This window comes from Amblyomma mixtum, chromosome 6 (genome assembly GCF_055824585.1).
Source record: "Amblyomma mixtum isolate Tamu chromosome 6, ASM5582458v1, whole genome shotgun sequence".
In the NCBI taxonomy this organism is placed as follows: Eukaryota; Metazoa; Arthropoda; class Arachnida; order Ixodida; family Ixodidae; genus Amblyomma; species Amblyomma mixtum.
The window spans coordinates 74,027,725-74,055,526 of record NC_143017.1 but is presented as its reverse complement, the minus strand read 5'-3'; the positions used below and the strand labels follow the sequence as shown (position 1 = coordinate 74,055,526).

Genomic DNA, 27,802 nt, shown 5'->3' with positions numbered 1-27,802 from the left:
TTGGGCTCTCGGGAGCCGCAGCTAACAGGCTGGTAAGGACATCACCGCGCTGACAGCATAACACAGCATGTCGAAACGCAGGACCAGATGTTTGCTTCCGAGGCTTTAGTGTCTGCTAATCTTACCGTCGGGCCGGAAAACGTGCGCGAGGAAAAGAAAGGCTGCGCATGTTTTCTGGTTTTTACTAATGTCATGTGGAGAGTCGTATTTAACGCTTGCTTATGTCGAGTTTTCGCGCATTCGTCACTTTTTTTGGTGTCTCCTGTCAGCTGCGATGACAGACTAGTGTGTGTGTGTGCACCAGGCGTAAAACCTTAGAAGCGGTTTGGAGACGGCATTGCTTGCGGGTTATGCGAGGGGAGCTTTCAGTCTTTGCTCGACATATCAACCGGCGAGCATGCTTCGCTCATTGAGTGGGGTACTGATAAGCTTTCGTTTTCAGAAGCCAGCATGAAGAACCTACTTCAGAAGGAAGAAAAGAAGGATGAACGTAAGTTCCCGACCACCTCTTTGTTTCCATACTGATGTGACGTTGTCAGCCTCTGACATCACCATACGCCACTGATCTCGCCCTACAGTCCAATTGTGGCTCGGCTTGCCTCATTGCTTTTCTGCCAACAGCAGAGTATCGCATTCGATATGTCTATTCGCATTGAAGTGTGGGTAGTTGTAACAGTACTTAACCGTGTTTTTTTTTGTGCAGCGGGTTCTCATATTAGTGTGGTTAGCTGATAAATAACGAGTATAGGAACCACAAGAGCGTCTTGCATCTGCAGCAGCATTTACTTCTAGGCTGTGGAAAATTTTTACACCGTAAAACTTTCACTCAGAAGTTATCATTTTGCTTTTTTTGTCATTTTTCCGCATATTTGCCGCTGTCATTAAAACGTTTTTTAGCTTGTGTATCAGCTTCTGGATGCCGCGGTCATAGGAGTCTCCCGCCTGCCGTCTAAACTAAACTATGTCATGACTCTTGTTATTGTTATCAGCGAATTGTTTTCCAGCGAGATATTTCTTCAGATGAACAAACGGGTGGAGGTCACTGGGCCCCAGGTCCGGGCTATGCTGGGCATGCTCCGAAATCTTTCACTTGAATCTTGTCAGAAGCGAGGCGTTGGCGTGCTCAGTATGGACCCAGGCGTTGGCATGAAGCAGGCGTCCGCCACATATCAACAGTCCCTTCCGTTTGCTTTGAATGCACTGTCGTAACTGTTCCACAGTTTCTTAAATAGAGCGGCAAGCTGGGCTACTTCTGGATGTTCATCTTGAAAATGGGAAAAATGCAACGGATTTAATTATTGTGCATGGTGGCATTAAGTTCGAGTTCATGGAATATGTGCGCCATCGTTACCCGCCTATTCGAACGAATTCAATCTTCGATTTTGCAAATGTCATGAGTGACAACAGACGGGCTCCCACCCGTTTTTTCTTCGTGAACATCGGCTTTGCCTTGCAAGAATTCACGGCACAACCTCACCACATTCTGTCGATTCTTAACTTCATTATAAACAGCACAGGTCAGACTGTGAATGGCCACTGGTGATCCGCCTCTTGCTTGCATTCAGAAGGCTCTTCAAGGATTGCACCCCACATTTGGCGGGAGTCAGGATCAGCGCAGATATTTGTAAAGTGTGCTACTCAACCGCACGCTGGATGAGAACTGTAAACCGGAAATCGGAAGGGACAGAGAAGCTTAAAGGGCCACGGACCACCCCAGCTCAGCAGACACTCTCTACCTCTCTTTCAGCGAGCCTCCTCTCCTTCCATTCCCTCCTCGAAATTCTTCTCTCCCGCTCCTCGTCGAGTAGGCTCGGCAAGGCAAAATCACCCCTTCCTTCTCCGATGTAAGCCGGAGGCGTGGTGTCTGTGGAGTGCGTCACGGGGCTACGTCATGGCCCCGCCTTCAATAGAATTCTTTTCTTGGTTTTTGCTGCTGGGGCTGAAACAGCGTCGTCGCATTTTCTCCGCACACTGAACGATCGAGAGGCGCGATCGGCTCGACCACCTAGACTTGTTAGCGAGCGCACCCTTTCATACATCTGTTTGTCATTCCCAGTTAGCGAGCCACCTTTTCATTTTTTTTTTTAGGCCTCCCCACCGTTTCACGAGCGGATGGGCGGAAGTCGTTTCTGTTCGAAACACACGGCGAAGTGCGGACCCGGCAACCGCCCGTTTGCTTTTCTTCATGTGTGTTTGTGTTCTGTGTGTTTGTGTCTTTTCTCCGCTCCGAAGCCCATGTCGTTCATTGGAGTCAGGGCGTACGCAAGATGCATGGAGGATAAGCGGTGTCTATGCGGAGCGCTCAAGTGGACGAGCGAGGGAAAGGCTCTGCTGCACTACTAATTAAAACCTTGTTTTGGGGGGGCTCGCATAGAAGAAAAGAAACTGAGAAGGGAGCGCCCACGCAGAGCTTCTCGTGACGTGATCACGGCGGGGGGGGGGGAGGGGGGGCGAACCAACTCCCTCAGTTTTACTATTTTTTACTTTTTATGGGAAGGGTTCAAGGCTGTCGCCGCACGCTCCCTCCGCAGTTTTTTTTTTTTTTCCTTCATGCGGGTTTGGAGGCATGAGCCAGAACAGAAGGCGCTGCGGAAAGCCTTGTGCAGACGACGCGACGCCAAGGCTACGCCCAACCTTCTCCCGTCAGTCAGAACGATGCACCAATGGAGTGCCTTTAGCGAAAGTAGCCACCCTTGACGTCAGCGGGGTGCAGAGTAGTGGGCGGGGCCCGTTTTTGAAGGAAGGAAAGAACGAACGGGCTTTGATTTGAATTTTCGCAGCTTTTCGGGGCGCGCATGGCTCTAGTATTTTGCAGAGGTTATCTTCGATGCCTCATCTATGCAGTGGGCTTGTTTTTCAAAAATGTCCGGACCCTGGTCAGTGGCCCTTTAAGGCCCAAAGTGTGCAGCAGTGCTCCCATCTCTCGGCAAGCTTTGTAACTCTCAGGATGGCGCGCGGTGTATTCTTTCCGGACACGCCTCGTACCTGCCATGTAAGCGATAGAACGATCTAACGAAGACAATGCTTGCTAGCAACCCCCCCCCCCCCCACACACACACACACACACAATTATTCTACTCATTGTGTGTGAACATATAGCTTTCCTTTAGAGGCCACTCTACTCCTATTCGTTTCAGTGGGATTGAAAAACAATTCTTGTACTTGTAAATGTAATTGTCATTGTTTGAGCAGCTAGTATTACGAAGGTACGGCTCCACCGACAGCGTACTCCAATTTTATGAAGAACGTTCGGTTTATACTAAAAAGCTAGTACTGTTTTTCCTACTTCGTGAGAATACTACTGTTGAGACATGCACCTCTAGAAATACTTTATGTGGGGACGCGCAAGTGAGTTTGTAACGCATGCATAAACGACAGTCGTGAAATAAAACTACGCCTTCCATATAAAGTTGGACCGTACATTGTGTTTTAGTGCAATAAGTCCAATATAAAATGTGGCACAGAACAGCACAGCAGGCACACAATAAGAGGGGTGCATCCTCTGTCTGCGTGCGCAGCCGAGCAGGCCGTCCCCTGCGACCACAAGACGGCCTCCCGCTGTCTGCTCAACCTGATGCCTGTGGTATCGGAGACGGTGAGCGGCACTCTGCTCAACGGCACCTTTCTGCCTGACATCTGCCTCGAGGTGGTGCACGACCGCGCCTTCTCCAAGCTGCCCTTCGCCAAGATGGCTCTCACGGTCGTCCTGTTCGCCGACATCTCGGGTGAGTGCATGCGCGCACAGCACGGACACACGGTTTTCCAAAGTAGCCCTTACATTGGGTGGTTGAGCACGAAATCAAGCACATATTTAGTCTTCTGTCTAATAGCTTATTCCAGTGGGCGAGCATGAGCCTTCCAGCCGGCGAAGAGTAGTGGGTGCAACTGTACTTTCATCCAGTGGCAGAATAAGAGGGGTCTCGCTGCACCGGGAGAAGTCGAATTAAGCGGTCGAGGCTGTTCTCTCGTAAAAAGCAGAGGTCGGAGGAAGTTACGTGACATTAAAGTGTCATATCCTCGCTGTCTTGATATTTTTTTCTGCACACAGCAAATGGTGGCATCAAAGAATGATCGGCCCGCAGTTGGGCATTAAGATAAGTTTGGCACCTCGAATTCTATTTCATGCCCTGGCCTATTTGCTTTTTCTGGGTCCCTGGAGAAATGTACAAACGCCAAAGCATCGGAGTATCGGTGTACAACCGCAAACTCCGGCAGCCGCGGTTCAGGAAAATGGGGTTGATGCTCACGTAGCTAGCAGGCACGCAAAGATTGATGGGGAAACACACGTGGTCACGTGACATCATCATTATCATCATCAGCCTGACTACGCCCGCTGCAGGGCAAAGGCCTCTCCCATGTCTCTCCAATTAACCCTGTCCTTCGCCAGCCGCGGCCACCATATTCCTGCAAATTTCTTAATCCCATCCGCCCACCTAACTTTCTGCCGTCCCCTGCTACGTTTGCTTTCTCTTGGAATCCACTCCGTTCCACGTTCACGTGACATACTGCTCTCTGAACCCAGTGACTGCTACAGCGGCAGATAATCTGCTCCTTCATCCCTTGGTGTGCTTTTGCTTGATACTCCTCCCTGCTTGCCTCTGCTCTCTGCCTCTGCACCGTAAGCTTGAGGCGGTGAGAACGCAGATACGCTGCTGCAAAAAAAGATTGCATAACTACGAAACTACTGCAGCCATTCTCAATTCTGAATGCACAACCTCTACCAGAAACATACAGGCAACCAAATTTGTTTCTCAGCCTTGAAGCATGGCTCTTCTTACCGTCTTCTATAGAGCTGCATAGAGGTTAGCAATTTTGCGAGCGCGCCTCACATCGTAGTACTGGAGCAAATCCTCTGGCCTGTACACTTACAAAGGCTGAATTAACTGCAAACTGTAAGCAGCATAAGTGGCTCGATGGTAATCGTCTCGCAAAGTTTTGGTTTGACATGCAGAGCGAAACTTTAACGCACCATTCGTACGATTCAGACGTGCTCTACTTTGCGTACACAGCTTCGCACTATTTATGCGCTCCGTCCTGAACTAAACAAAGCAATGTCTGCGTGTTTAAGCTGCCTAGCGCATGTCCTTACGTTTCGCTGCTGTGTTATCCATGCGTCCAGGGTTCACCGCGCTGACCGAGACGTACTCCCTCACTGGCGCTCTCGGCATTGAGGCGTTAACAAGGACACTAAACCACTTCTTTGGGCACATCATTCAACGTACGTACAGTGTCGTCTGATTATTTTCTTTACACGTCAAGTTGCATTCCAATATTCACCTACTCCCGCGGTTGCTTTTGCGCAGATATTTTCTCTGCCGGAGGAGACATTTTCAAGTTTGCCGGTAAGACGAATACTCTCGTCTTTGTTCATCTGTAGAACCAGTGTAGAATCGGTTGTACAGTCTTTGTCAAAAGAAACCAGGCTGCATGGTTTGCTTCTAGCTCGTACAGTGGAGCCCTTACAGCTTCCCTGGAGCTAAAATAGTTGTTAAAGATAAGGACTGACGGTCTTATCTTCCAACCACTTTTGACCTTTAGGAAAGTCAGAAGGGCTCCACTACAGAAGCTAGAATCAAACCATGCAGGCTGGTTGCTTTTGACAAAGACTGTACGTTCTGTGAGATGCGTGCGTTCTCCACGCTCTCACAAAATACAATATGCATATGCATCTAGAATGCCGCAGTAATTCGTGATTCTGAATTCACACAGTTCAGGGTTTCCTTGTGTCCTGTGTTTGAAAATAAAAATGTGACCCGAACCCTTTTGACGCATACAGAGTTCTGGCGTTTGTCCGGCGCTTGTCGCGCATTTGGCAGGCGACGCCCTGTTCTGCATCTGGAAGGTTGACGACGACAGCACACTGGCCGAGACCATCCAGACAGTGGTGGACTGCAGCCTTAACATCCAGAAAAACTACGGCGAGTGGCCCACCTGCATCGGGGTTACCCTGCGCGTGAAAATCGGTGAGCGAGCGAGCGTTCGGCTGTTGTGGTGTTGGGCAATAATTCGCAGAAAGTTTGAAGCTGTGGGTATTTCATATGGACTCTAATCTCGTGACCTACTCACAGCTCTCCTTTCTCCCCGAGGACCACTAGCATGGAGAATCAATAGCATCCTTAGATCACTAGCATGGCGGATAGAAACTGCTGAAACATTGTTCCTTTACTCTATACAGATACTCTATACAGAAAGGAGTAAAAAGGCAGTAAACTTTCCTCTAGCGCACGCCCTTTTGTAAAAGGAATGTACCAAAGGAAACCTCACGCCTTTTTTACTCTCATATAGGTGTATTCGAGTTTAGAGTGTAGATGCGGATATTTGGCGCATTTACCCATGCAATTTTGTAGTGTGCCTAGCGCTTCTAAGAACATTCTTGCCTTAGTGAATTCCGCGCTTTTGAAGCCATTGTTGCAGCGACATTGACATGGCTTTGACGCGTTTGCGTACCTTTGAGTGACGCTACATGAGCCGCTGCATCCTGCTTCCTCTAGAAGTTGGCGTCGGAGCTGTGTACCGTGAACAAAATAACTTAACGGCGCGTTCACAGCAGCGCGAGACTTCCCCGAAGGGGCGTGATTTTGATCTTCATTCAGCCACTGAATAGTCCACCTGACCAAGAAACACTTTTATCATACTAACTCAGGGCTGCGTCTGCGTTGCGAAAACTGTGACTTAGCTAAGGTTAAGCCGCGTATCTCGAAGCGAAAAAGCTCTCGCTGCTTTTCAGCCAACTAGAAAGCGCTCCTGAATTTCCTAAGGGACTCGGGGTTGCATTCCCGCCTATAATCTTTAAGTTTTTAAGTTTTCAGTGCACGCCCTCTGTCCCTGAGACATAGTGGTCGCTGGTCACTTAGAAGACTCATTTCCTTGCCGCTCTTTTTCCTTTTTTTCCCCCTTGTTCCCCTCCCCAAGTGTAGGGTAGCCAACTGGGCATCGCCTGGTTAACCTCCCTGCCTTTCCGTCCTTTTCTCTCTCTCTCTCTCTCTCTCTCTCTCTCTCTCAAGCTGCCACTTCTGGATCGGTGTTTCTGCGCCGTCCGACTGTTGCTTCTTCTTCTCCTTCCTATGGGCAAGCACCTTGCCTTTTATACCTCTCCTTTCAAATGCGCACTGCGCACGGCTGCGGCGAAAGGTCAAACGCTGAACATATGTTCTTTCTCTTGACTAAAAATGCCCTACGTGAGGCACACACGCTACCCACGGTTTCACTCAACTGAGAAGATGCTAAGCTCAATGTCTGCCGCATGGCATCACTTACCGGCTTAAGATCCCGCAAATGTCATAGTCTTTCACAAACGTCACACACGTAGCCGAACGGATTGTTCAGAAAGCCTGCCGTGAAGACCTTGGTCGCACTGGCACTTCTGCTTGTTTCTGCACCGTCCGACTGTTGCTTCTTCTTCTCCTTCCATGGCGAGTGTCTGCGCCGTGCGTGACGTCACTTGGTTTCGCGCATGCGCAGAAGTGTCAAATCTGTAGTGTGGCTCACGCGAAGCGCGGTGTTGACTAGCCTAGTGAAGCTTTTCGCTTCAAAATGTTCGCGAGAGGGGGTCAGTGGTGACCGTTTCACGTTTCCATTTCGTCTATGAGTGTGTTCAAGTTAATATCTGTCCGCTTACTTCAATATTAATCTCTGGACCTCTTCGCTTCGCGCAAACTGCAACTCGCCTTGAGGCTCCTGCTTTCCACTGTCTCCCCGATCCGTGGTAATATAATGTTTGGTTTTCAAGGTATACGCGTATATGATGCAGTCTCGATGCTTCCGTTTCCGCGTGGCCAACGACGCCCGTCCCGTGGCTTCCGGTTCACCATCCTTCGTCCCGCAGGGATCGCGACGGGGCTGCTCGAGTACCACTTCTTCAACGACGAGTACGACTCCGTCCACTACTCGGCCAGCGGCACGGTGGTGGAGTACGTGCGCAACGCCGAGATGCTCTGTACGGCCGGCGACACCATCCTCACCACCGAGGCCTGGCGCTACCTCGAGAGCAAGGGCATCCACACCCGGTACACGTACACCGCACTGCCCGAGGACATGGTCAAGGTACGCGGGCTTAATTATTCACGTGTCACCTGATGCTCTGTGTAGGTACCAGTGAACGAAACTTAAGGGACACACAGGGCAACTCCATCCAACTATTGTTCTCATTAAATACTGATTCTGGCTCTTTCAGGCGAATAGGAGTGGTTGAAACAGTTTTGTATTGAACGGCGATGCAGCCTAGCCTCTAGCACACTTTTTCTTTCTGGAGGCCCTTTTAAAGAAGTAAGGCGAACAAGCTATGGTCTCAACGGGTTATTTAGAGATGTCATGAGCCCGCAGTTGTGTGGAACTTGCTAACTATTTTCATTCTTTGCTCTGTTCTCCCTGCGGAACTTAGTTGCGGGACCAAGCTCATCGACGGAGGTAGTTCATTATTTTGCTCGTCTTATAAATGGCCTCACTAATTCATTAACGCGCCTTTTAACCTAAAAAATATCGGTTCACTGGCGCCTGAGGAACTAGCTGTTGGATTTGTAACGTACTGTGGGTTCCACGTCAGAAACCATTGTCAGGACTGGCGGTGGTCAACTGTCTCTTGGGTAGGTGTTTCATGTTCGTGAATATTCGTGTAAGTCGATGGGAGAACAGCGACTGCGTAACCTGAAAAAAAGACATTCGACATGCTTAGGCCGGTTCATTCTTCCCTCCCATCTTGTGGATAATTATACCTTGTTTAAATTGTTGCGGGGTTTTTTTGGGTTCTGCACGAATTAATAATAATCTCGTCATTCCTTGAACGCAGTGGCTGCATTCTCACGGGACTACATGTTCGAACATACTAAGTACCTAATGAAACCACGACTCGAAAAAAAAAAATTGTGTGGCAACTCTTTGCCACAGTGTCCTTAGTTGCCTGTGTGGTACCTCCCGAACATAAATAAATGTAATCGCAAACTCGTTCATACGCAAGAGACAAGCACATTTGGTTTATCGATGACAGGTATTGTGCTTTGATCCTGGCGTCACGGAGGAAGACAGAATGGCCTTCACAAGCGGTAAGGAGACTGTACGCTACAGCCGAGCACCCAAACGGGAAACAAGGAAGGGGGCAGATTATACTGGGGGCTTCGGAAGAGGCGAAGCGTCTTACTCTGCCCCACTCTTGCAGCCTTCACCGGTGTGCGGCCCGCCCTCTACGCGCTCAACTTCGAAGACGCGCCTCTTCTGAAGCGCTTCATCTCGCCCGTGGTCGTCAACGTAAGTGTCCCGTTTTACGTGGGCTATGCCGTGCTTTCGCTGTGTAGTGCCTGTAATAAGAACCGGCGAGTAATCTGCACGAGAAAGGAACTGGGCATTTAAAATGCCTAATGAGGAGGCTAAAATGAAACGAATTTCACCTGATGTCGAGGTGTTAGGCAAAGCCTGGGGTAGCGACCATAGGACAGTGAGATCTATAACTTGCTTAGCCTTGAGAAGCCAGCGGAGAAAAGTAGTCCGGAAGAAACAAATAAATGAATTAGCAGTAAGGGCAAAAGCGCAGCAGTTCAGGGCTTCGCTAGACAACATATATTCCGCTTTGACTGAGGGAGACGACTATCGCATAGAGGCGGTGAATCACAACCTTACCACTATGACCACGAGCCGAACGGTTGAAGTAAGACGTGGGGAAGATATGTAGGGTACTGGAAAGTTCGCTCAGGAAACAAAGGACCTTATTACAAACGTCGTAACATAAAAGAAAACGAAGTTGCTTTAATGAAATGGACATTGGTGTGATATGCAATGTAGGGTATTCGATGGTCCGTTAAGGTAACAGAGCAGACTCTAATGGAAGGAAAACCTTTAGGACACGGCTGTTTGTCAGATTGGCAGATGGGATCAATGGGCGAGGCCTTTGTCCTGCAGTCGACGTAAACGGGCTAAAGGAAGGAAATGTTTTAGCTGTGATGTAACGTCTCCCTGCCTGGGCTGCTGCCCTGCACCATCACAGAGCCTTGTGAGCAAACAAACTCGCCTCTCCTGAAGCATCCTGTTTCTTGATTGCGATCAAAATTTGCGCAGATAGTAAACAGTAGGACAACGCCACAGGTAGGACCGGTACATATAGTGCAATGTTTACTCCTTCCTTTCATTTGTAGAGGAGGCCTTTCCTTTTAACATAATTCTTGACTTCTGGCGCAAAAAAAAAAAAATGCAAATATTCGCAAATTTTGCGTGGTAGACGTACTCGCTCATTCTCAGCTACACGCACACCAATGCACTTGCAAAATAAGTTTGGTGTGTCACTTCTTAATTTCAGATCAAGACCCAGGAGGAACTCATCTTCCTGTCCGAGATGAGGCACGTGACCATCGTGTTTGTCTGCATGCCAGACTTCATCGACATCGACCTGCCCACACTCTCCGCGCTGTACAGAATCGTCAGCGCCGCTCTCAAGGAGACGGACGGTAGGTGCAAACAAGGCGACCTACAACGCGCTTACTTAAGTTGTTGCATACAAATATAACAGTGTGCCGAAAGGGTACACGGCTCAGAAACCCAGTCTGGTCACTGTAACTTTCGTCAAAAGCAAGTTGTTCATACGATGCTTTCACTTTTGCCTATACGCTAGGTGTCCTCAACAAGGTCATCACATTCGATAAAGTAAGCTCACTCGCCCCTGTGGCCAAAGGCGTGCACTTCACCCATTGGTTGTCGTTGCTCTCCACACCTCGATCGTTGACAGCAACTGTGCTGCCATCGAAGCATTGTGTCGTGCATCTTTCCCGCAGGGCTGCTCCTTCCTGGCCGTGTTCGGCCTGCCCGGATACAAGGGCAAAAACGAGACATGCAACGCACTAATGTGCTGCAACAAGCTGGTGCACGAGGTCAGCGCCATGAACATGTGAGTATGTCTCGCTCGTATTGCGTCACTTCGAGATGCAACCTTAGGCCGACGGCGAGCACGACGTAAAACAACTCTCTCCTGCAGCAAGGTGACGGCCGGGATCACCTCAGGCATGACATTCTGCGGAATCATTGGACACCCGCTTCGCCAAGAGTACACAGGTGCGCCATGTTAGCTGTAGAGTGGCGTTGTGTGCGTTGCCAATGTGCGCGCCTCTCGTGCGTACGTGGTCACCACTGCAGGCTTTCATTAACATATCACATGCCGCCAACGAATAACGAAGCAGACGAGATTTATGCATGGAGAGGTCGTCACTGCCATGTACCTGTATTCCTGGTCAAAATTAAAATACTTTCTAGTGAGGTGACAAAGGCAAGGCTAATACTCTTTGCAGACAAGGGGCTGTTAATGAAATAGGTATTGATGTGTGGGTTTTACACATGGGCTACGAGGGACGTCAGAGTGGAGGGCTCCAGATTAATTTATACCACCTGGGGTTCTTTAACATGCGCCCATATCGCACAGAACCCGGGGCGTTTTCGCATTTCGCTTACATCGAATTGCAATACATCTGAATTCGATACCACGACCTTAGAATCAGTAGCCGAATGCCAAAGCCACTGAGCCACCGCGGCGGGTCTTTAAATAAAATAACAAATGCAGAAAAAAATGTAAAGTATTTTGGGGATCCCCTTATCACATGCTATTTGCTATCCTATTCCCACCCAATAAGAGAGCCCACTTTCACGCTCCTCTGTATCGCATGTCCACGCACAGGGCACAATCTCGAAAGTTCCCTGCTCACCCGGCCTTTTTTGATAAGCTTGTCCACCATGGGCAGCGGGAAACGTAGAAGTTTTTAGCTACGACATACCTTGATAATGATGTCGTAACCCAGAAGAAATTGCCTAGATAATTATTTCCACTTTAAACGCGCATATGCCTATATGGGAGTGAAAAGAGAGCTGTCCTCTGGCGCACTCCATTTTATAAAAGGGAGGACAGATTATTTCCTTTTTGCTCCTTTATGTTTAGAGTGTGTAGAGGGAGGGAGGCGGGCATGCTGAGTAAGTATCGCGTGCCCTCCCTGCTTGCAGTCATCGGCCGTAAGGTGAACTTGGCCGCTCGGCTGATGAGCAAGTACTCGGACTATCTGATGGTGTGCGACGAGGACACCTATCAGCGCTCGGTGCTCCTCATGGGGCCCAACAACTTCAAGGAGCTCGAGTGGCGAAAGCTCAAGGGTATCGAGCATATGGGCCGCGTCTTCCAGGTCAAGATCACCACCGAGGAGTGAGTAACACTTCTAAGCTCCACCCCCTTAGTCGACGCCGCACTGTGCTGAAATTCGCCTCTGCTAAGATTGTCCCTAGACTGCTATGTGTGAAAAAACTCTGCCCCACTCAGAATGGCGTTTCTCCGATCATGCTTTGTTCATTCCGCGATTTGTGCTGCTTGGCCACTGAATGTGGCGCTCAGAATGTGTGAGCACCCGCGAGATCTTCCATCGCTGGTGGCCGCCACTGCGAGATCATGAATTTTAACAATTTTAAATGGCAGCTTTATCTCGACTAACAAACTGTTCGCTCGACTTCAAGAAGAAAAGGGAAATGTTCGTGGCACGTACATCAAGTGGCTTTTCTGCAATAGAGTACGTAACGTGGACGTCTGCCAAAAGAGCATTGTACTAGCGTTCAACAAGGCTGTCAACGTTACACTGTTTTCTAAAGATAGATGCATTAGGCTGGGTGGGATGACATGCAGCGCTATGAGATGGGGCGAGACGAGAACCACGCACTAGTTTGCAGTTAGTGGTGACGTCTTGTTTCTAAAGTTTGCTGTCGTCTGTTCTCTGATCTTTTTTTTTTCACTTTACGACAGAAAAAGAATATGATATTTAAATACACTGCACATGACTGATAACCGACCAGTGGGCACCGAATATATGCAACCTGTCGAAATCATTATTGTCAGCCCCTTTGTGGAGCGGAGGCTTTTCACTGATGAACGGGCAAGAGCACTGAGCAGCATGCCTAATGTTCGCAATTGAAAGTGACGCTTTTCTGGTTGAATGTTAAGAGACGAACACTTTCCATTCAGTACTATGTATTTTTCCTTGCAATCGACTGACTCTTTTCGCAAGGCGCAACTACGCGTGTCCAGTGTGTTGCCACAGACGCAATACAGTCTTATCCCTGGTCTGCAGGGAGGTGATGGACGAGATCGCCGAGTTTCCAGACGTCATGATGGGCATGATCCACGAGAGAGAGGTGGCCGACAGCTTCCTCACGGACTTCCTCACCAAGCGGCGCATGCCCAAGCACATGCTGCTGCTGCGAGGGGAGACCGGCTGCGGCAAGAGCCACCTGCTCGCAGTGACCGTCAAGCTCGCCATCAAGAAGGGATTCAAGTGAGGCAGCGATGCTGGGCGCCGTTTGTTATCGCTCGGTTGCCGTCTCTGTTGTGGTGTTTAGCGCAAACATTTTGTTCTCTGGGGTTGCCTTGACTGAACGTACGTGTCATGTGCTGTGTTAGGGTTGCTTCGGAAGTCACTGCGCAGGCCTTATTCATTAAAAAAAAAAGAGTGATGTGCTCGCAGGACGGGCACCTGTCACGCCAGTGTGCGCACGATGCGGAACCCGTTCAGCTCGGTGTGCTTCCTGCTCAGCCGGCTGCTGGACAGCTACGGACTGAACCCGCAGCAAGAGAACAACACCATCTTGGACGACATACTCGGGAGCGACTCCTCCACGCCGCTTGTCATAAACAAAGGCATCATACGGCTCAAGGTGAATGGCAAACCAGGGCAGTCGCGGCGCTCGCCTAGCATTGGCGTGTGTGGTTTAAGGTATCGAAGCAACACGTTGAGAATGAGTAAGGGCTGAACTTTTTGGTCTAAAAGGGGGAAAAAATGAAAAAGGTCGCGTCTTTGACATGCACGTCAAAGCTAGCTGGCTTTCGAGTAGAAGTTAAACTTAGTCGACTGAGAGAAATAACAACGTACGGAAGGCAGAAGCGTGGCGAGGCTGTGCTACCGTTGGATTAACGTAGTTTTGAGGCATTGCTCCGCTAACATAAAGACCTCTGCAGGCAGACGAGCTCTACTTCTTGGCCTTCCGCTGGCGAAGCCCTGTTTAGCGTCATTAGCCGATAGGGAAGTCAGTTGCTTGAGTAGGTTTCTGCAGTACATGTAGGATCGCAGACGTGAAACCGTGAAAAAAAGTTACGAAAAATGTTATGTTCTGGCTACCTCAACGGTTCTGGGGCAATTCTAATGCTGCCAGTAATACACAGACCACGTGATGTCCACACACTCCTTGAATTCAGCATAACAACCTAGCGACAGCATAACCCACTGCTCTATATATCATTGGACTTCCGTTACTTGCTTCTGCAACCAAAGCTCTAAGTACGACCATTTTACGTTAACTGGTAAATCAACTGCTGTTGCTGAATGAAAGACTGTAGGGTAAACTAAGGGAGTTTTGAGCGCCCAGGAATACCATCTTACACCACCGAAAAAGACCAGCAGTTCACCCGTATAAAATATTAATTGGCAAAAACAAACCCCGCTGAAAACTTCGCACTGAAATGAACACCGAAACAAGTCCGGGGATTTCTGAAAAACTAAAAAGCGATAATTGCAACCCAAAGCTGAGCGGGACGCCATAGTAGAGGGCTCCGGTTGAATTTCGACCTCCTTGGGTATAATTCTTTAATGTACACCCTCCCACTTTTTTAACCTGAACGCGCGAGCGTCGACTGCCCGGCGCTGCGGCGCCGGAAGAAGGAGAGAACGCCTGCGAGGGCAACAGCACGCCCACAATTCATGCTGCTGGAGTAAGGTTCGTCTGCTAGGCTGTTCTGATTAGTGCGAAGAAACCCCTGCCCATCATCGGCTGTTATGCATTGGAGCCCCAAAAAGCTGCGAGCAATTGATTTTATCCGCTGCATGTAGCGTGGGTGATTCTGAAAAGAGCATATATTTGGGAACAGCCTAGAATGCCCAAGAAACCAGTGGCAACCGTTGCTTAAAAAAAACTGACTGAAGAGGGCCCTCGCTATTGACGCTTTAATTTCGCTATTTAAAGCAAATGCTCTCGAGACGCTACCCGCAAATGCAAGACGGGTCTAGAGTCGTGCCTGGAACGCTACGCATTTGCACCATCCCAGAGACATATGCACGCGTCAGACAGAACACGAAACAAACGCCCTCAAAACCCTGCCTCAAATGGCTTCGCAGGGGTTGCTTCGCACGCAGCAGAACAGCCAAGCAGACGACGATAGCTGCAGCGACATGATCGGCGCACATGCTCGTCCCCTCTCCCAATTTCCGCTCTGCTTCGCCTGTGCACCGCTGCACCGTGCAGTCGACGCTCGCGCGTTCAGGTTAAAAAAGTGGGAGGGTGTACACTGATATCCCACAGCACACAGGTGACTCTGCATTTCGCCTCTGTCTAAATGCGGCAGCCTCGTTCTAGATTAAACTCACGACCTCGTGCTAACAGCCGAACGTCGCAACCACTGAGCCACCACGCCGGGTGGAGTTTTTCTTATTCTTTTAGAGGATTTCTGTACACTCACGTGTGTTTTCCTCTTGATTTTTCTTGCAGAATGCGCCGACCCTCAAACTGGCGACAGCGGGCAGCCTGGCGGATGTCTCCTGGCAGAACAAGAGCTTGGCCCAGGCTAAGGACCACTTTATAGCGGTCGCGGAGTGGGTATGTTGCACGCGGAACATTTTATACAAAGCCTGTAAGCTTGCTGCAATGCGAGTTTTGCGCTTGGGTCCAGTGAGTAAATTTAAGTGAGAGCAAATTAACGCGGTGGCAGATGGGCTACTGGTAACAAATGTCGGTGGGAGTACAGCCCACAAATAGCGCATCTGTATATGTACCGCCTTCGCCGTTCAGCGTCATCATGGCTATGACCTTGCCGGGGCAATGTCAGATGGCAGCAAGCCCAAAACGCAACGATTTACTTTTTCAACCAACTGCGCTCTGTTAGTAGTGAAGTTTTGGAGTGCTTGTAGCGGCGAGTCTGTCGGCCATTTAGCTAGACGGACGCGACGATGCCTACGTGCCAGTCCTTGCTTATTGCAGTGCAAAAAATTAGGCAGTGGCTTAGCTCTGATTAAGCCTGGATATACAAGCGAAGAGCTTCAGTATTGCTTGGTTGGACGGCCATCCACACACTGCCTGTACGGAGACGGAGGAGGAGACAATGCGCAGTAGCGCGCGGCTGCGCCGAAAGGTCAGGCGACTGAGTCGGCGGCGGCGACGGCTGCGGCAGCGGCGAGGAGCGACCACCTGCGCGGCGCGTGACGTCACTCGGTTTCGCGCATGCGCATAACTCACCAGTTCGGCTCACGCGAAACTCGGCTCTGACCCACGTAGTGAAGCTTTTTGCTTCAAAACTGGACGCTTCATCCCAATGTTCATATATTAGACCCGGTACTCGTGTACTAATGGGGTTGGAAAGTGGCCGTCCTCGTTATGAGCTTGCTCTTCTGACTCAATCAATCCTCCGTGGCGATTTCATAGCTCCCAGCGGGCCGTGAAAAGCGACAGCTCTATAGCTCCTTCCGCGGCGCGCAGCTGTGTGGCAGGGCTCCGTGTGTCCTGGCCGTGGACGACGCCAACTACATGGACACCCTGTCGTGGGAGCTGCTGGACAAGTTCGGCCAGCTGACCAGCCAGTACCCGTGCGTGGTGGCCATGACGTCCATTCCGCACTCGGAGCGCGTCCAGCAGCCCCTCCAGATACAGAAGATCATGGCCAAGGCCGTGCTCATTGTGGAGATCCAGCCTCTGAGCAAGGAATACATTCCCGACTTCTGCTTCCAGAGGCTGCAGATCAAGGGAATACACAACCAGATTCTGCGGTACGACGTCCTGCAGTACTTTAAATGTTTGTAAAACGTATCTAGCAAGAAACGTGAATCATTTATCGATGGAAATGGAATATTGCGCACAGAAGTTACCACTAGATCTATTACATAGTAACGCGATAGCGATAAGAAGCCGCTGTCGCAGAAAAGCCGTCTTCGCGAGCGTCGGAATTCTTTATAGGCGTCGGCTTCTTTGACCGGGATTGAAAATTCCACGAAAAATTCCTAGAGAAGCAACCTAAGTGGCTGGTGGGCCGCCTATGTCACGCGACTTTGTGGCGTCATCACAGCCTGGTTACCGGATTGTGAGGTTGCTCGAGAATAGCAACCCTAGATCACACAAGCCACACCGATGGCAGCACCACTGCGGCAGGATTGGAATGAGGACTCCCAGGGATCTGTGAATGCGAAGCAGAGAATGACCAATTCCGCATGTATGGGCATCAACCCATTAGCACTACCACGTCATGCCCTTAAGGTGGAGCTTAATGCCCCCTCCAGTTTTTACTGCCGACAATGGAATAAGCACATTCAGTTGACTAGTGGCACACTCTAAGCATGGAAACGCCTATACGGGAGTAAAAAGGGTGTAAGCTGTTCTCTAGTGCACTCCCTTTAATAAAACGGGTTGCGCTAGAGGGTAGCTTGCTCCCATTTGCTTTCTGTTTAGGTTGTATTCATCTACGTGTGATAATTGTGGAGGGTTGTCCTTACAATTCCAATTAGCGTAGAACAAATACCAGACGGCTGGCTGCTGCTTTTACGCGTCATTGTTGCACACTAAACACACTGTTCGACGCGTTTTCTCCAGATCCGGTCTAGACCCCTACCGCGCATGATTTAAAAGTTTGAAACGCGATTCACAACTCCACAGTGTGACAAGCGTTCCTTTCGGTTTCTCACAAAGAGCGCACAACAAACTAACAGGGAGAGCTCAGCGACGCGTTCAGAACTGTAGCGCTTGCACTGATAGTGAGGCTGTCGCGTCACAGCCTGCTGAAGGAGTATACCAAGGGCAACCCCGCGGCCATGGTGGAGATCCTCCAGGTGCTGAAGCAGAAGGGCCTCATCCACAACATCAACTCGACCACCGTCGTCGAAGCGCGCCTCAAGCGGGAGTTCACCTTGGCCAAGGAGGACGAGCACGAGCTGCGAGAACATCGGCCGGGAGAAGGATATGTGAGTCTGCCACCGTCTCAGGGTGCGCCTTAGCTCGCTTTCGAGCACTTTGCGGGACTTGCCGTATTTTGAACTTTCGAAAAATGTCACTGGTACGCATTTTTCACAAATTAAAAACTGAAGAGTATTTGAACATGCTTCTTGCGCACTCTGTGGACGGATTGCAAAAATCTGGAAGTCAGGTATACCACGCACAGCTAAATTTACTTCACCGGGCGGTCCGACTTGTTTTGGGGGCAGATTTTGGATGCAGCGCTAGGGACTTCTGGAGTCAGAGAAATGACGCGCGTCCTTCCTGCACACTCCTTCAGTGTGCTGTGGTAGAGGAATTAAGCACGTCTCTGCCGACCCACTGATTGGCAGGTGCAACACACCTGCCGCGCATTTTCAGTCGCAACGGGAGATGAAGCGCGCCTTTGTGCCGGAGATTAAAAGCCGCATATTTGATAAATCATTATGTTCTGCCTCATATAACATCGACCCAATTTCCGCTAAAGGCAGCAATGCATAAAATCGTAAAACACGTGCTATCCGCTTCATGATTTGATGACATGTTTACGCAAAAGGCGTACTGGCGCTAAAAAACGAAGACAACACCCACAACAGGACAGGACTGGCGCCAGTCCTGTCCATGCGGCGTGCGCCAGTCCTGTCCTGTTGTGTGTGTTGTCTTCGTTTTTTAGCGCCAGTACGCCTTTTGCGTAAACATGTCATGCTACAACCAACTAGCTCAAATCAAAGTATTGCTGGAACATGATTTGATGTTATACTTTAGAGTCTGTTTCAAGAGCTCGGCCTTGCTAGTAAGGTACAATGCGAACCGCGTCAATTCCAAATTTCGTTTCAGCGTTTCGATGAAACAAGGCACCCTGCGAGTACTTAGAGTTAATATATTTTACGTGTGCGTGTAGTAACGCTTTGCTGAAGACTATAGCGTTCGTCTTACCTCTGTGTCAAGTCCGGTGCTTTCGAGGCCCGCTAAGTTCAGTTATGCAGGCGGCGTAACACGTTTACTGGCAGTTTTGACGCCGAAGTATTGGACGTGCCTTCAATTTCTCGACAGCTGTCGCGACTGGTCCTACTAAATGGAATAATTATTTTTACCCAGATGATCTGTGACGTCGTCGGCGAGGGACTCAAGGACGATGTACAGGTCCCCGACTCGCTTCAAGGTACGGCATGCAAGATGCGCTGATAGAGCGACGGTTTTAGAAATATAGAGCGGCGGTTTTGGAAATACAGCTCTAAAACAAGCACCCCACTTTGCGCAGCCCTGACCGTGGTGCGCATGGAGATGCTGAACGAGCAGGAGATCGTGCTCCTGAAGAAGGCATCCGTGTGCGGCAAAGCTTTCGAGGTGTCCCTGCTGAAACTCCTCAGCCCCACCATCACCACGGCTGAGGTGAATACACGCGTTTACCTCCGCAACTACGCGGCGTGCAGACATTATTTCGCGCACTTGTTATCCTCAATAGTGCGCTCTAGGATATATAGCGGAACAGATGCTCTATACGATTCCATCACTTCGCCCGGCACAGATCAACGGCGCCATCAAGAAGCTGGTGGAGCAGCACTTCGTGACATGTTCGGCCAACACGACGACATCGTTTGTCTACCTCCTGGAAGGAAAGGTGCAGGATTCCCCCGAGTGCCCGCAGTGCGGGCAAGTCGGCTCCCTCATGCGCTTCCACTCTGCGGCGGTGCACAAGACAATCTACGGCACACTCACCTACGACAGGTACGGCTCCACTCGCGATTTGTAAACCTATAAACACAAACCAACAATTATCAAGTCTCTTGTGGTATTGAAGTAGTGATGGGTAAGTGCTTAGCTTTGTGGGGCTAGGTGCAGGAATCGTGACTACGCTGTTCAAATTAACAAAGTAGTTCATATAGTCATCCAGACAGCATTGCGTAGACCTCAACTTATAGCAACCTGTTGCGTACGACCCCCGTCCAAAATGTGAATTAATGTTTAGCTCCGTTTTACTCTCACAGCAAAGCCGAGATCCACCAGGACATCGCCACGTGCCTCGAAGAAAACGCGTTGCAGTGCCGCTTCTGCAAGGAGTACCTCAGCGTCGAGGTGTACTCTTCGGCTACAGACGAGTTCCTCATGTGAGGCATATCTCTGATTTTCAACTCTTATGTAAGGGATCGGTAGCGTACGCGGGGTCATCGGAACGCGGCTGGGGGCGCTCAAAGCGAAGCGTCTCCTTTCTTGGAACGCGGCCGCTCGCGAACGCGCCGGCAAGTACGGGTGTCCCCCCGCCCCGCGGAACCGATTCGCGCACGTGCTGGCGCGAAAGTGTATTTGTCTTTGTTTTTCACTTTTATTGTGCAATGTAAAGGGCGTTTTGTCCTACGGAAGCTGGAGGGCTGGCCATGCTCTCGGTAAACCAATCATGTGAGGAGTGTAACATGATTGGTTGCTACGAAATCTGGGCTGGGCCTTTAGGTCTTTAAAACCGGACCCCGGAGCCGGAAGCGGGGTTCTGCGCTAAGGTCAGGTGCTACGCATCTTCGGCCACGCCGAGTAGGGGCCTCCCCTAGTATTAGCCAGTTCCACCCTTTTTGTTGTTTGTCCTTTGCTGTTTTAATTTGTCTCTAGTGCCTTAACTTGTATCTATTGTAAATACTGTACATAAAATTTGAAGTGTTCGCCTTACCCCTGCGTCTCAACTGAACACAAGACCGTCTCTGACGGGGCACCCCTGGTGCGAAGAGCTTCAGTCTTCCAGTTGGAACCAACCGTCTCCGACGGGGCACCCCTGGTGCAAGGAGAGTAGAAGAACCTGAAATTTACTTCTTAGTACATGAAAACAGCCGGATTACCGTAACCTTGGCCCCTTGTGGGCGGGTTGTTGGCCTGCAGGCAGTCGCCTCCGGACAAGGCCGATCTTCGCGTGTGCAAGTGCCACAAGACGAAGGCGAATGCGTACGGGCAGATCGGCAACCACTACTACATGTCCGGCATGCGGGGTCGTGCCCTCGAGGCCTTCCTGTCGGCTGCTCAGTGCTCACTCGAGGTCGACGACGTCAAAAAGGTAGGTGTTGCTCAGTGAATTGCACAAACTGTATAGGTCTTTGCTGGCTAAAGTTTTTTTTTTCTTTATTTGTTCCTCAGACAGTGTCTAAGAGGAGGCCAAGGCTAAAGGCTAAGAGCCTGACCAGGCCTTGGCCCCATGTACAAATTTTTGCAGCAACAAACAGAACTCAGGCATAATACTTCGGTCAGTAGTGACTTCAAGTGACCTCAAGTGTCTGATTCCTGGGCCTTTCTGTTCCTTGAGTTTCAAAGGCGCAGCCCTTCGTGTGCTCGCGCCATGCACACAGGCGGTGAATGATGAGTGAAAATATAGTGAACAAGAAGTAATTCAGTAACAAAGTTAAGAAAAACGATGGAATACGTAAACGTAAGCACGCGCCGCGTTCCGCAGGCCGAAGAGTACCTGGAGAGCAGCGAGAACGTCTTCAAGGCCTCCAGCTGGGAGAATGTGGACGAGCGCTACCTGAAGCTCAAGCGCATCGCGATCAGCCGCATGAGAGCGACAGTAAGTGATCGGGAACTCGACCTGTCAGGCGCAGTGCATGACATGGAAATCATGAAGCCGGTATCCGTCGTTGCCGCGCACTACATAGAATCGGGATTCGGAACAGTTGGGGATAAGAGTTAAAGGAGAATGCCCTAGCATTCTGCGATTCGCCGATGACATTACCTTGCTAAGTCACTCAGAAGATGAACTGGAAAGCATGACCAATGGCTTCAGAGGCAGAGCAGAGCGGTTGACTTAAAATTAATACGAAGAAAACCAAAGTAACGTTAAACGGTCTCGCAAGGAAACGGCAGTTTACGATTGGTAGCGAGACACTGGAAGTGGTAGGGGAATACGTCTACTTACGGCAGGTAGTGGCCGCTGATCCTGATCATGAGAGAGAAGTAATTAGAATAAGGATGGGGTGGAGCGCATTTGGCAGGTTCTCTCAGATAATGAATGACAGTTTACCAACAACCCCTAGAGAAAAGTATATGACAGCTGTATCCTACCGGTACTCACATATGAAGCAGAAACTTGGAGGCTAACGAAAAGGGTTCAGCTTAAGTTGACTACGCAGCGAGCTATGGAAAGAAAAATGATAGGTTGAACCTTTAGAGGAAGAAATAGGGCAGAGTGGGTCAGGGTACAAACGAAGGTTAATGACATCCTAGTCGAAATTAAGAGGAAGAAATGGGCTTGAGCAGGGCATGGAAGCATAGCAAGGGGTGGCAGAAAGTTAGATGGGCGGATGAGATTAAGAAGTTTGCCGGGTTAGGGGGCCTCACTAGCACAGGGCAAGGTTAATTGGAGAGATATGGGAAAGTCATTTGCCCTGCAGTGGACCTAGTAAGGCTGATAATGATGATGATGACTTAGAACACTAAAAGCGCCGCAGCTGGCTCGATATCTGCGAAATATGAAACGTGTGCTTGGAATGTTCCATGTACCAGGGAACTTTCATGGCGCCGAATTCCGTTCACATAGGGTCCCTTTATCACGTCGTAAAGACCGCCACCATAAGCCGCTCGAAAAAGAGTATCCTCACTCGCTCCCGCGTAGCACTGTGTAAGCCAAGTTTGATAGTGCTGTTCGCTACTTTATGAAGAATCGACCATTCACGCAGATCCAGCTGTACTACGGCAATGTGGACGCGTCGCTTCAGGAGATCAAGCTAGCGTTCCAGTGGCTGGGCAGGAACATCCCCAAGGACTACCGCAAGAACGCCTCCAACTACGCCCTGCGCGTTGTCCAGTGGTGCGTGTTCTGCGTTATGCAGTATTCTACTGAATGAAAACATAACTATGTACGCTGCCACTGCTCGTCCATGTTGCCGAAGCTTGGGTGCTGGCGGAGAAGCTTCTAATGAAGCTAAGCACAGCGCAGCAAGCCATGGAAAATAAATGGGGATGGCAATGTTAAGAGAAAATCAGCAGAGTATAGAGGAGGGAAACTTTACCTAATTGTATATCTTAAGACACTTAAAACAGAAAAGCAACTGTTTTGATTTTCAAAGAATGGGAAACGCAGGCTTGGGTGGCAGAGAGAGTCGGGTAGGGAGATAAGGATATGCAAATTCACTCATACACGGTAGCTTCGGGTGGTGCATGCCAGGTGTAGCTGGGGATAAATGGTGGAGGCATTCGTCCTGCAATGGACTTGGTGGTTTTGCTTACTGACTACCAATATTGCAGCTGCCGCGTGGACGAGATAGAGGAGGAGGAGTTCTGCCTCCAGACGGCGGCGCGCGTGTTCCTGAACAGGCGCGACCCACGCGTGGCCCTAGACGTGTCCAGCCACTTCTGGGAGCTGGTCACCTGCCGGAACGCGCCGCTCTACAAGGTGCGCAACTTTAGGGTGACACGCAACGCGAAAGATTGGCATAGCAAGAAAACAAGAGAGAAGTGGGCTGGTGGTGCTCCTATATTCACAGCGCCTGTGAATCCGCTGCTCGCACACAGGGGGTGTTCGGAACACTGCTTATCAGTAACAATTTAGAAATTACCTGGAATGGTATATGCCTAGTTCCGGACATTGCCATGGCAGACGTGCATTATTTATGCCGAGAAAATGTGGCAAATTTAAGGACATCCTTCTAAAGCCATAGCTTAGGTGAGACAGCCAAGGCATGTGCCTTCAGTTGCACACATGCAGTCAATTAAATCTGAAAACTGAATGTAAGACAAGCGGCGCAGCTTCAGTGCCTGCAGGCAGGCACTGAAGCTAATTCTGAAAAAGCCATCGGGAAAAATATCGATGCTTCATTCATCGAATGTTGCGGTGTGTAAAAATAGTGCATTTCTTTCTCTCGCAATCCGCAGAAGATGCCAGCCATCTCGCTGGTGATCGAGAGCAGCCACTACGTCCACATCGCGTACAAGAAGCAGAAGAAGCTCGAAGACACGGCCATCAAAGAGTGAGTGTCTCCTTGCGGTGGTGTCTCGGAGCCCTTGTGCTTACCAGCCTCCCCTTAACAGCTGCATCCACTCGCTGGAGGTCGACAAGCACCCCCGGGTGAGCGACCTGGTGGCCGTGCTCAACACCCTCATCAAGATCGTCGAGGTGCGCTTCTTGCGCACAGAAATCACCTCGGCCGTCGACGTCGGTGAGTGAAGGTCCACGTGACGACTAAGCTCCATGCAAGGATGACAAGGACTGCGTTCTGCGCCTAAAGCTTAAATACCACGAAACAATCGGGCCGCACGGACTCGAATTGCGCGTAGTGATTTGACGCAAATATACTTCACATTCACATGGAAAGCATAACAAACGTTTTGACTTGGCACAATTCGCTGCGCAGGGTACGAAGCCTTCCGCATTGCCCTCGGCGTCCACTACACCTCCATGCTGCTGAAGATCTTGCCGTACCTGGCTCAGACGCTGCTGTACAGCAAGAAGTGAGTGGCTGCTTGCAGTGGTATGCGATGTCCAGCTGGGAGCACACTGACACCTATTTCATATGCAGTCACAGCAAGTGCCGCGAAGTGCTGAGTCACCTGCGGCACGTGGCCGAGGTCGCCGAGGACACCGTGGGCATGGCCCTCTACTACGGCGGCCTTGCCGAGCTCCTCGTCCATCAGTGTGAGCACATGCAGAGCCTATAGACCTGTTGAGAATTATGGTGCATGACGGTCGGTTTCGATGTGATGTGTTTTTCGTTGCTTGCCTGAAGAGAAGGATGATGATATTTCAACAGCTAGTCTAAATAGTTATATAGTGACATTTGGCGATGTTTTTCTGAAGAAGCGAGTACTATCAGCTGGGTTTGGAGCCGTGGAGCTACCGGAGACTGCAGTGGTGGCACGCTAATTTGAGTTAAGGTTGTTGATGTGATAGGTTACTCACACGAAGCGCCCTAAAGTTGCAGCGAGCTAATGAAGGGAGTCCAATTACGCATGATAGCGTATGCGTCACCTTTTGGTCGAGAACGCGATTTGACGCGCGTGTGACCGCACGGTCATGTAGTGGGCAACTGTTAATTCACTTTGTCGATGGCGCGCGCCAACTATAACCGTCGTTTTATGAGGCGCTCTGGCTACAGATAACACAAAGAGAATGCATACTATATGAATTGCGGACCGTAGTTAGCATACATCGGGAAAAAATTTTCATGTCAAAATATGACGTTCTAAGCGTTATATTCCCCGTTAGTAGCCTTGTGGTACATATTCTCACAATCCTCCCCTTCCTCCTCTTTTCATCATTATCAACAGAAGGATTTCGACACCTCTCCCGCCTTTCTTTTTCTATAACATGGCTTTATTCCTACCGCAGCTTTCCCCCCATAAAACTGGAGTCCGGGATACACCCCTGTTCGTAAATGCGTGGCATTGAGTTCCGACGAGCTAGCGCAACTGCATATGCATGGTGACAGAATTCGCGCTTCCTGCTTGGTAAATTGGTTTTTGAGGAAAGGAAATGGCGCAGTATCTGTCTCACGTATCTCGGCGGACACCTGAACCGCGCCGTAAGGGAAGGGAGGAAGGTGGGAGTGAAAGAAGAAAGAGAGAAAGAGGTGCCGTAGTGGAGGTCTCCGGAATAATTTCGACCACCTGGGGATCTTTAACGTGCACTGATATCGCACAGCACACGGGCGCCGCTTCCTGCTTCCTAGAACAGATTTCGGACACACGATCGATGCATAGCAGCCACAGACATTGAGTGACGCTTTAATTCTCCTTGCGGCGCAGTCGGCATCGACGTGCCGGCCCTGGACAACGTGCAGGAGCTCTACAAGACCTGCCTGGAGTTTGCCATCAGCCAGTGCAGCAAGGCCCCGTACACGCACAACAACGAGATCGAGTTCTACCTCACCGCGGCCATGGCCATGTGGTATGCGCTCACTGCTGCTTCTGCGGGGGGGGGGGGGGGGGGCTACTGACGCTGCCAAATGCGTGCTCACTCTCTCCCACTCACCTCACTCTCACTCACTCACTCTCACTTACTCTCACTCACTCTCACTCTCTCACTCACCTCACTCACTCTCACTCACTCACCTCACTCCCTCACTCCCTCACTCACCTCACTCACTCAGTCACTCACTCACTCACTCACCTCACTCACCTCACTCACCTCACTCACTCACTCTCACTCACTCACCTCACTCACTCACTCACCTCACTCACTCAGTCACTCACTCACTCACTCACTCACTCACTCACTCAATCAATCACTCTCGCTCACTCACCTCACTCACTCAATCACTCATGCACGCACGCACGCACGGCAAAAAGTGACCGGGACGGAGCCATGTGAATTAAAACCACACATTTTATCGAAAGACGGAAGAGTAGATTTCTCTTGGATTAGGTTTGGTTTATTGGGGTTTAACAAAGCGACTCAGGATATGAGGGACGCCGTAGTGGAGGGCTCCGGAAATTTCGACCACCTGGGGTTCTTTAACGTGCACTGACATGATAGAGGTGGTCCCCCAACAATGCTGCGTGGGATTCGTGCTAGTGGATTTTTCTGCCAAAGCCACACCCGGGCTATGACGTGATATGAGGGACGCCGTAGTGGAGGGCTCCGGAAATTTCGACCACCTGGGGTTCTTTAACGTGCACTGACATGATAGAGGTGGTCCCCCAACAATTCTGCGTGGGATTCGTGCTAGTGGATTTTTCTGCCAAAGCCACACCCGGGCTATGACGCGATATGAGGGACGCCGTAGTGAAGGGCTCCGGAAATTTCGACCACCTGGGGTTCTTTAACGTGCACTGACATGATAGAGGTGGTCTCCCAACAATGCTGCGTGGGATTCGTGCTAGTGGATTTTTCTGCCAAAGCCACACCCGGGCTATGACGCACGCATCATTTATGAGGCGCCTGATATGTAATTAGGGGCACGTAGTGCACTCTGAAATGTCAGCGCCATGCGTTTTCGTGTTTTGCGTCTGTCATAATGCGACCGCAAACTTGTTTTCGGTAGCAAGACGTCATGATCCCTGAGCTTCTAATAGTGTTATAGAGCAGCGTGCACCTCTACCGATGCCATATGCCGCTACTACCGGCTGCCGACAGCGCATGCGCAGACGTCCCCGACTGTCCACGTACGCATGCGCATTGGCGATAGGTGGTAGGGGTACCCAGCTACAAAGCGGTACACTATGGGTTGAAACTAGCTTAAAAATTTCAGTGCTAGAAATTAATCAGGAGCCATCCGTTACGGTGCTCTTCATGTCCCAGGTAAATATTTAGTGCTTCTAGTTTCACTCACCATTCTCTTATTCAGATTGCTTTAGAAAGTTATATTGTGTCTGTATTCAAGAAAAAACTGACGATTCTTTTCCCCCCCGGTTAAATTTAGCTAATTCTGTATACTTAGATTTTTTTTGAGTGTGTATTTGTGTTCTGCTTTTTTTTTGAATGTGCATATTATGAAATGTTTTGTTTACTGTTAATTGATATTTATTATTGTCTATCATTAACTATTTTCTATTGTGATCATGTTTGCTCATTGTTTTTTATCTTTTGTCCATTCGGCCCCCGTTTCCATGATGTGTGATCGGGGTGTAGGCCTTGTCAGGAGGCATGCTTGGTCTACCTCCTTTAGCCTCACCTCGAGGGCATATTGTATATAATATGGCCAAATAAACATACTACTACTACTACTACATTATCCAGTGACGGCAGTGCAGATGTGAGCGTGCAACTCCTTTTTGCGGTGACGCGCGTATCCCCCGCAGGACCTCGTCGTGCGGCCTGGACCAGAGCTGCAAGGAGTGGCTGCGGCGGGCGAAGGAGCTCAAGCGCTCGTTCCACTGGCGCTCCTCGTACTGGGGGCGCAGGGCGCAGCGCCACTTGTCCGAGATCAAGTGGAAGTAGGCG

General features: G+C 50.0%; 1 protein-coding gene across 1 annotated transcript; it reads left to right on the top strand.

Annotated features, from left to right (window-relative positions):
* The first annotated feature begins 378 nt into the window (after positions 1-378).
* On the top strand, positions 379-27,802 carry LOC149339393 (adenylate cyclase type 10-like). Its single transcript, XM_089550465.1, has 32 exons — positions 379-490; positions 3,519-3,725; positions 5,120-5,218; positions 5,304-5,342; positions 5,817-5,963; positions 7,826-8,043; positions 8,984-9,038; positions 9,152-9,240; positions 10,283-10,430; positions 10,595-10,626; positions 10,755-10,867; positions 10,955-11,031; positions 11,968-12,163; positions 13,077-13,280; positions 13,470-13,659; positions 15,484-15,591; positions 16,468-16,754; positions 17,753-17,939; positions 19,048-19,111; positions 19,211-19,341; positions 19,478-19,677; positions 19,938-20,057; positions 20,815-20,986; positions 21,380-21,493; positions 22,602-22,732; positions 23,170-23,317; positions 23,797-23,891; positions 23,953-24,080; positions 24,276-24,372; positions 24,441-24,556; positions 25,666-25,807; positions 27,661-27,802. The coding sequence occupies exons 1-32, from the start codon at positions 451-453 to the stop codon at positions 27,797-27,799; spliced, it is 4,233 nt and encodes a 1,410-aa protein (XP_089406591.1). The 5' UTR covers positions 379-450; the 3' UTR covers positions 27,800-27,802.